Source organism: Lolium rigidum, chromosome 7 (assembly GCF_022539505.1).
Source record: "Lolium rigidum isolate FL_2022 chromosome 7, APGP_CSIRO_Lrig_0.1, whole genome shotgun sequence".
NCBI lineage: Eukaryota > Viridiplantae > Streptophyta > Magnoliopsida > Poales > Poaceae > Lolium > Lolium rigidum.
Window position 1 is genome coordinate 242,579,725 of NC_061514.1, and position 8,306 is coordinate 242,588,030.

The 8,306-nt window shown below is 43.8% G+C and overlaps 1 protein-coding gene across 1 annotated transcript; it reads right to left on the bottom strand.

The window, feature by feature from the left end:
- Positions 1–2,817: 2,817 nt before the first annotated feature.
- Positions 2,818–7,756, bottom strand: LOC124679126. The gene is made up of 7 exons (XM_047214945.1): positions 7,508–7,756; positions 6,113–6,200; positions 5,871–5,933; positions 5,236–5,702; positions 4,967–5,165; positions 4,820–4,882; positions 2,818–3,171 (listed from the first exon to the last, which is right to left on the bottom strand). The coding sequence occupies exons 2-6, from the start codon at positions 6,188–6,190 to the stop codon at positions 4,823–4,825; spliced, it is 867 nt and encodes a 288-aa protein (XP_047070901.1). The 5' UTR covers positions 6,191–6,200; positions 7,508–7,756; the 3' UTR covers positions 2,818–3,171; positions 4,820–4,822.
- Positions 7,757–8,306: the final 550 nt, after the last annotated feature.

An 8,306-nucleotide genomic window follows, 5' to 3' on the forward strand; every position in this document is an offset into this window, starting at 1 on the left:
TGCTCGTCGGAGCGGGGGACTTGCAGCGACATAGGGACAGGAGACGGCGGAGGGGAGTAGGGTTTGCGAACCGAACTCCCCTCCGCGATCCCTTTTAATAGGGGTCATGCGGGGAGTTTCTCGGGCCCCCGAACTTTCGATTCGGGCCGGCCCACCGATTCGGTCACTGATCGGCGCTAGTTTCGGCCCGAACCCGTAAATCCGCCGGAAAAGCTCGGTTCCGACGGGATTTACGGGCTCTGTTAGAGATGCTCTAAGGGAAGTTGATTTCTATGTTTCGGAAAAGTTCGGGATTTTTTCGGTGGAAGACCGGAAAGGTTCTAGAAGGTTTTGGGGGGGTCCACCAAGGGGCCCACGACCCTAGGAGGGCCAACATGGGCCGGGGGTGCAATGGGCTAGGGGCACATGCCCCTCAAGGCCCAAGTCGGCCAGCCCACTAGGGTTCCCCAAAACCCTAGGGGGGATCAACTTGGGGGAGGAAAACTTCCCCCCTTTGGCCGCCGGCCACAACACTAGATGGGGCGTGGGGGCCACCCCAAACCGACCTCCCCCTATATAAATATGGGAGGGCCAGGGGCGCAGCCCACCTTTACACCAAAGTCCGGCCGCCCCCTTTCTTCCTCCACCATACATCTGCTCTGGCTTGGCGAAGCCCTGCAGATTTTCTCCTCCACCACCACCACCACGCCGCCGTGATGCTGGGATTCCGAGGAGAGCTACCACACCTCCGCTGCCCGCTGGAACGGGGAGAGGAAGGACTTCATCGACACCGTATGCGCGACCGAGTACGGAAGTGCTGCCGGATTGCAGCACCGGGACGATCGACTATATCAACAGCGAGATCTTCGAGGGTTAGTCTCTCATATCTCTCGTTGCCTCGATCTTCATAGATTAGATCTTGCCTTCTTCTAGTAAGGATCTTGGATTTGTTCTTATTCGCGGTAGAATTTTTTGTTTTCCATGCAACGAACTCTTCAGGAGAGACACAAGTTTCCCAGCTTTGGATCTCGCAACGGTGACGAAACCCTGTGTGCTGCTATAATTCACTATAAAGAAACCAAGTGCGCGATTACACTGAGAGGATTGGTTCTGCCTCAAGGGAACCCTGGATCTGGCTTATAAAGACGCCATGATGAAGGGTTTACAAGGAGTAGTCTAGGTCGGACTATACTAGAACTAACCTAATTGGTACAACTTGTCGTACGCGTTAGGATTCGGCTAACCTATGTCGGTACGGATCCGACCTGCTATGGTGCTGCTGGATCCGGCTAGAGCTTCTGATCCCGGGCTCTCCGTCTTGGTCTATATGAGTCGTTGGATCATTCTTCAACATACACGCGGAGAAACTAGGCTGCCCGGTTGGGCCATAGGCCCATCCACCATCTGTGGGCCACCCGGGCTTGCCAGAATTGGTCTATGTCGTTAGCATAACCATGAAGTATATCCACAACGCCATCCCACCCTCTAGGGTTTTGAGAATACTCTAGGAGTAAACAAGACTTGTCGGTGCCCCACCGACAGTCTCCCTATCCTCCTCCTCTTCATGCCTCCATCGTCTTCATACTCACCTAGCTACCGGAGATGTGGTAGCTCTCCTCGGAATCATTTTGAAATATGATTTTCTGGTGGAGCACATATATGCTGGGAGGTGGAGCACATATATGCGCCACATTAGACATTTGTCGTTGTACCGGCACCTCCCTGCTTCCTGTAGACACAAACGTTGGTAAACCAGGGCGAAATGAGGGGAGAAAAATAGTCGGGTGAGCGGAAAGTGCTTTTGCCTCACGATTTCTAGTGTTCTCGTCATTCTAAAAAGAATTAAGACGGTTTTACAGGTTATCAAAAAATCTGAAAATAATTTTGAAGATTGTCGGTATTACATCTCACAATCATGCAAAATCTCAATCAAAAATTATTTTTATTTTGTGCTAGACAAAAATGAAAAAAAATATGATATACTATCTCCGTCACATGAAAGTTGTCTAAGATTTGTCTAAATTCGGATGTATCTAGATACTAAATAGCATCTAGATACATCCAAATTTTTACAAATCTCAAACAAATTTCATAAGACAAGGAGTATTTTGGAGAATAAAAAATGCATTACTCAGATCTGCACTTTTATCATTTTTGTGTAGCTTAGAATATAAAATATTTGAAATTAATATTTTGCACGTTTGTAAGATACATTGACTATATGTGGATTTGTTTTCAGATATTTTTATTTTTATTTTTTTAAAACAATATCACAGGTGCCCATGTGCACTAAATCTCCACTTGTGAGTCATTGACTGCTGGGCTATGGATGGGGCATTATTTAACTTAGGCAATGGTAAGAGTTTGTAATTTTGACTGAAAACAGGCTTAAGTTCAAAACGAACAAAAATAAAAGGAAAAAACCTTACTTTTTTTTGAAATAAAAAAAACTTACTTTCTTTATTAACAGGTACATGTATAGATGGAGATACAGAAGTGCTAATTCGTACGTAGTAGTACTGTGCTAAAGGAGAAAACGTAAGCGGGGAAAGGAAGTCCTCTCAAACGGTTCTGGCTTTCTTCTTCCCGTCACTACACAAGTCCTCTCAAACGGTTCTGACTTTATTGTTTGCGGGCTGAAGTGGGCTACATGTGGTCGGTACCGTCCTAACTCGTAGCAATTTCGTTTTACCCTCGTATCCATTTGGTCAGACATGAACCGACTCTAAAATAAAATGATCGATGGAAACAGAACGAGCAGCAATCAACAGGCTATGCGCTCAACCAAAAGCGGTGAAGTGGACTCATGAGAGAGCAGAGAAATAAGATAGTGGGGTGTTCCTTTTTACATATATATTCCGTAGAAGATTACATCAGGACATAGCATTACAAAAAAAAGTTACATTTTTTTCCAACTGAAGGAGCTCACAGCTCCCAATTTCATTTTCCATTGAAACCGATAAACATATCAGCGTTTCTCAAAGTTCGCAGAATGAGGCCGCCCCCTCATCCCACATTTCAAACATTTCTAGCTGCTCTACTCAAGCATGCAGTTTCACCAAGGTTTTCAACCATTACTTTCTACTTAATATAAAAGTAAAACAGAACACTCCTTCGATCATGCTAGCAGCAGCAACCGACTGGCTCCTTGCTCCTTGCTGCTGATGATTTGAAGTTCTCCCTTCTGAAGACCTGCCCAAGAAGATAACCAAGGAGCAACCAAGAACACAACATTATTAGGACCATTGGGCAACACTGTCCGAAAGTAAGCTCTCTTTTTTTCTATTTTTCACACAGACCATATCACTGCCAAACTAGAAGCTACTAAAGTCCTATCTTTACTCTTAAACTGCCAATCCAATCATAAAGTTCATTCGTACTGTAAGGCCATGATTACAATCTAGACATATCTCGCTAAACAACAAAGAAAGAACAGATGGCCCACTGTTTGATCCTGGAAGCAGAAAAAACAGGACTTGCTATTCTTACCACCTCTTCTCAATAAGGTGTCTCTTCTTAAGATACTATTCCTATAGGCTAGCCACAGCAAAACCTAAATCTCTAGCTAAGCATTATTTCCTATACGACCACTTAAGACTCCTAGTTTTCAAAGCTACATACGTCAACATTGCTGTAAAGGGGGAATTTTATTTTTTGCCCTTGTTTACTTTGACACTTTACCTTTTGCCCTTGTTTACATCTGATTCACTTTTTTGCCCCACATTACTTTTACACATGATCTTTTGCCCTTCTTCTTCCGTTTTAGGGATAAGCCGAAAAACGAGGACTCAAATACCCCTGTTAGTTCAGTCCATGGCCCATCCCCATGGACGCCGCTGGTGAGCTGCTCCCTCGGTGCCGCCGGCGAGCTCTCCTCTACTCGATCTACCGCCCTGCTGCTCCCCTCCGCCCCATGCTGCTGCTCCCCTCCGCGCACGCACTCTACCGCCCTCCTGCTCCCCTCCGCCCCAAGCTGCTGCTCCCCTCCGCGCACGCATCGACCTACTGCTTGCCCCTTCCGCCGCCACAGGGAGAGAGGGCTGGCGGGAAACGGCGACGGTCTTGCCGCCGGGGCTGCAGATGGCGTGGGTATTGGGGCCGAGGATGCGTTGGAGCACCACGCCGTCAGAGTCGCTTGTGTCCAGCGAGATCGGCTGCGCCGGCCATCCGTAGGACAGCGAGCGCCCTATATACGCCGGGGAGAGGCGGGTGTCGTCTGGATGGGCGAAATAAGGTGCTAGTTGGGGGGGTTTGAGGGAGGGATGCTGGTTGGGGCGCCCGCCGGCGAGCTCCTCCCTGGGATGACCGCGTGAGGAAGAAGCAAAGAGAAGGGTACACTGGTCTTTGCGCAGTACTCCTGGCTCAGCGGGGGCAAATCATCGAGTGCCAAAGAAAACAGGGGCAAAAAAGGAAGCACAATGTAAATGAGGGCAAAAGATCAAGTTGCAAAGTAAATAGGGGCAAAAAGTAAAATTCCCCGCTGTAAAGCCAACCTCATCAGTAGGTTGAATAAATCACCCCTAGTTCTCACCAAGCAGAAGCTTTGTTACCCCCACAACGTTCTCCTAAGCCAGAGAATGGCTAGGAAATACCACATCAAAAAGGAAATGTGACAGAATCGCAGAATACTTCTCACCAAACTACGATGCCATAGGAATTAAACATATTACCAAATTAAAATGACCAGCTAACAATCATGCTCATACTACACAACCAACAATCGCTCGACAATAGCTTACTGAAGTCATGAAAAACAAATCAGATATTTGGGAAAATTAAATTGATAAAGTACACGAATATAGTTAAAATGCAGTCAAATAATCAACATCAGCAAAATTACCTTTTAACAACGACTTTTTTCATCGCCAATGGTTCTCACGTGCTGCAAAATTGCATCCATACACTACATTCAGAGAAGAGATATGTTTAATTAGTTATATCAAATTCACTAAAATCATGTAAAAAAGGATAACAGAAAATAGAGTACCTCATCATTCCTATTAAACATTGCATTCAATCGTTTTCTTATTCCTTCACCATTCATAGCCAAACGTGTATCTTCTGCATCTATAATACCGACAAGCTGACCTCTAGTGCTGAAAAGGGGTGATCCCTGGTCCCCACGTGAGCTATCATCAGCAACTAAAGTATCACAGTCATGCCTAAGAAACTCCAAACCTGCAAAACTATTTAACAAGAGGACATCAGAATGAAATGATACAAAAATAAGGAATTCATGAGATTTAGGAGACATACGTTACATTGCCTGGAGTCAGCCTGCCTTTCTTGCCTTCCCTTGGAATAGGTTCGTAGCTGAACAAATACACTGTTTGATTATCACAAACAGGCCGATCACTAATTTCGACTGCCTGTATTGGTACTTTACCACGAGGGACATAAATCAAAGCAATTCCATCTTGGATTTTCACGTCCGATAGATGGAATTGGACATGCTGTGCATCTTTCACTTTCGGAGTTTGATTTTCATTAGGTGATGCGTCACGAAAATAAACAAGGTATGTTCCATTGAAATTTGGATCGGATAATATTGCACTATCGGCTATTACATAGAAATAGGGATGACTTTTCCCTACCAAAAGAGGTATACCAATTGTGTAGCTGTCTAATTCTCCCTTTTTTCCATCATTTCCTTGTTTCCGTCTTTGCACTTCAACCAAAAATTTCTTAACTTCTTCATGAAACTCATCAGAACCAGCATTGTTCTAAAAATGATATAGATTATCATTAGCACAATTGTCAACACATACTTGAAATATGAGTAGCTATGTGTTTTCTTTGAAAAATAGAATCTTAAAGAATATATTTCAAAAAGAAAACCTCTGAAAAGCAAAGGAGAGAAGAAAATAAAAGATAAAAGCCAGAAGGCTCACCAGATCCTCATCCTCAACCACCAACCCCTCCATCTCCATCTCCATCTCCACTTCATCCACCTCCTTTGATATAAATTATCATTAGCATGATTAGAGAAACCTTACTTAAATTATAAGTAGCTACTGCATTGTCTTTGAAACATGGATTCTTAAGGTCTTAAAATAGAAAGCCTCCAAACAGCAAAGCAGAGAAGAAAAAAAGACAATGATGTAAAATGTAAAAAAAATGACGGAATGCTCACCGCATCCTCATCCGCACTAACCTCCACCTCCACCTCCTTCTCCATCTTCACCTGATCCACCTCCTTCGCCTGATCCATGGCGTAACACCTTAAGAAACAGAATTTGGTATAATACGTCAGTTAAACCTGCAAGCTAAGAGGAGAACAGCAACAAACAAACTTCACAAAACAAGAGTAGCAATCAATTTCTCCTCCACATGAAGGGTCAGCAGTAAAACTGAAGTAATATGGTGAATATATTTGCTTCCTATGGTCCATGTACACAATGGAAACATTCAGAATAATAAATATATAGGCATAGAACAACAAGGGGAAAAAATGCCAAATAATGTTGTAAATATATTTACTTCGGGTGCTTGCCCATGAAGTACTTTGAAATGTACTTGACTTTACTTCCTCCGATTTGTTATTTGGAGTTTGTTATCCTCAATTGGTCTTGTGATGCGTACACAGGATGGAAATGAGATGACAAATTTGTTGTGATTTTGGCAGCAAAATAAATATCAACATCTTCTGTGTGCCGGTGTTGAGATCTGAAACTAAAATGCATCTATTCATGCTTCTGTAGCAAATTGGAATGATCTAGCATTCTATTATGAAGTTAGTTGTTGATCCTATTCTGGTAGTTCTGTAGCTATTTTTTCATAAGATCATAATTGCAATTGAGTGTTATTTAAGGTTTGCAGATGCTGATAGAAACATGCAATTTGTTTGGTTGCGGTAGGGCCCAAAGATTTGTCTGGAACATATGCATAACGTTTGGTTTGTGCGGTGTTTGCATTTTATTACTCCAGATTATTTACTAGTCAATGTGTTTTTACTTTCCACTTAGTTTTGCAATCAACGGTTGTCAGGTAATGCAGCGATTCTACTTCTGACAGGGGCGTTCTGTTGTATTACAAAATATGTTACTAGCCATCATGCTGTCAGTGCCGTGTTCCAAAAGTCCCTCCTGAGCTCATGAAGAAAAACAGGAAGGAAACTGTATACCTCCCCATGTGTTTTGCACAAGCGCACAGGAAACATAGAGTTCCTTGTACCTATGTCTCTGTTTGCTAACACAAGGGGAATCGTCTTCCTTGTGTGTTTGTGGCACACAGGAAACTTGCAGATTCTGGTAATGATCATTCCAAGCAAAGGCTCGATCCAAAAAAAAAAAAAAAAAAAAAAACAGTGGCCTTATGAATCCATTATTGGGTAATTACAAATTTGCTTATATGACCAGTAAACATCCAAGAACAATTCACTTACATCTTCATGTGCAAACAATACTACTGATTTAGGTGATTTTAAATAACCATATGAGCACATAAAATATTTTTGCATAAAAGTATTTACTTTTTGGACACGTTAATGAAGTAGCAAAATAATTTGGGGAGAGGAGGGATTGTATACCTGGTGGATGAAGAAGTGGTTCACTTTCCCCTCCCTTTAAGGACGACGAGGATGCAGACGAGGGCAAGCGTGTAGAGGGGCGGGCTGCGGCCAGTTCAGCTTGGATGCGTCGATGGAGATGGACCGTTATTGGGAATGTTTCGGAGACGATGGAGTTGATTGAGGGGAGACCCGTCGGTTGCGTTTGGTGCGGAAGATGACGGCGCCGGAGTGGATGGAGGACGGAGACGAAGGTGAGGCAGCTTCAGTAAGGGCTCATTTGGTCGCGCACCTACCGTATCCCAGGGAACGAGAGCCCCCGGCTGAAATTCCCTTGACATGGGGGAAACGCTGGCTTCCCCAACCGCTGCGGTAATTAAGCATGAGCCATTTGGTTAGCTGACGCAGGGAACGGCAGGGAATTTCAGGAAACAACCAAAATTCGAAAATAAGCTTAAAATTGTACGCTTTTTCACAATAGATACTAAAGTTCAGGCATACAAATTAACCCAGAAATTATCAGGAATACTCACAGTCCAAAATACACAACATATTCAACCAGACCAATATAAGCATACACCAATCTTTACATCTCCGGGTGAATAATGTTACACCAATCATAAATATAATTGCAAATGACCAACACGACATCATAGTAATTGCGACAGCATGGAAATAATGATATGTTCAGAAAAGAAAAGAAAATAAGGCATCAAGCATACATCAATCTTTACATCTCTTGCCGGTGGGCGGCCTTCCTCCCTTGCCACTGGCGGGCAGCCTTCATCCCTTGGCGCCAGCGATCTCCCTCGCCTCGCGC

Excerpts from the sequence above, each read along its gene's own strand:
- LOC124679126 (XM_047214945.1), bottom strand. The coding sequence starts at position 6,190 with ATGGATCAGGCGAAGGAGGTGGATCAGGTGAAGATGGAGAAGGAGGTG. Across the intron at positions 5,703-5,870 it reads TGGTTGAGGATGAGGATCTG|AACAATGCTGGTTCTGATGA; the intron begins GTGAGCCTTCTG and ends TATCATTTTTAG. Across the intron at positions 4,883-4,966 it reads TGTTTAATAGGAATGATGAG|TGTATGGATGCAATTTTGCA; the intron begins GTACTCTATTTT and ends CTCTGAATGTAG.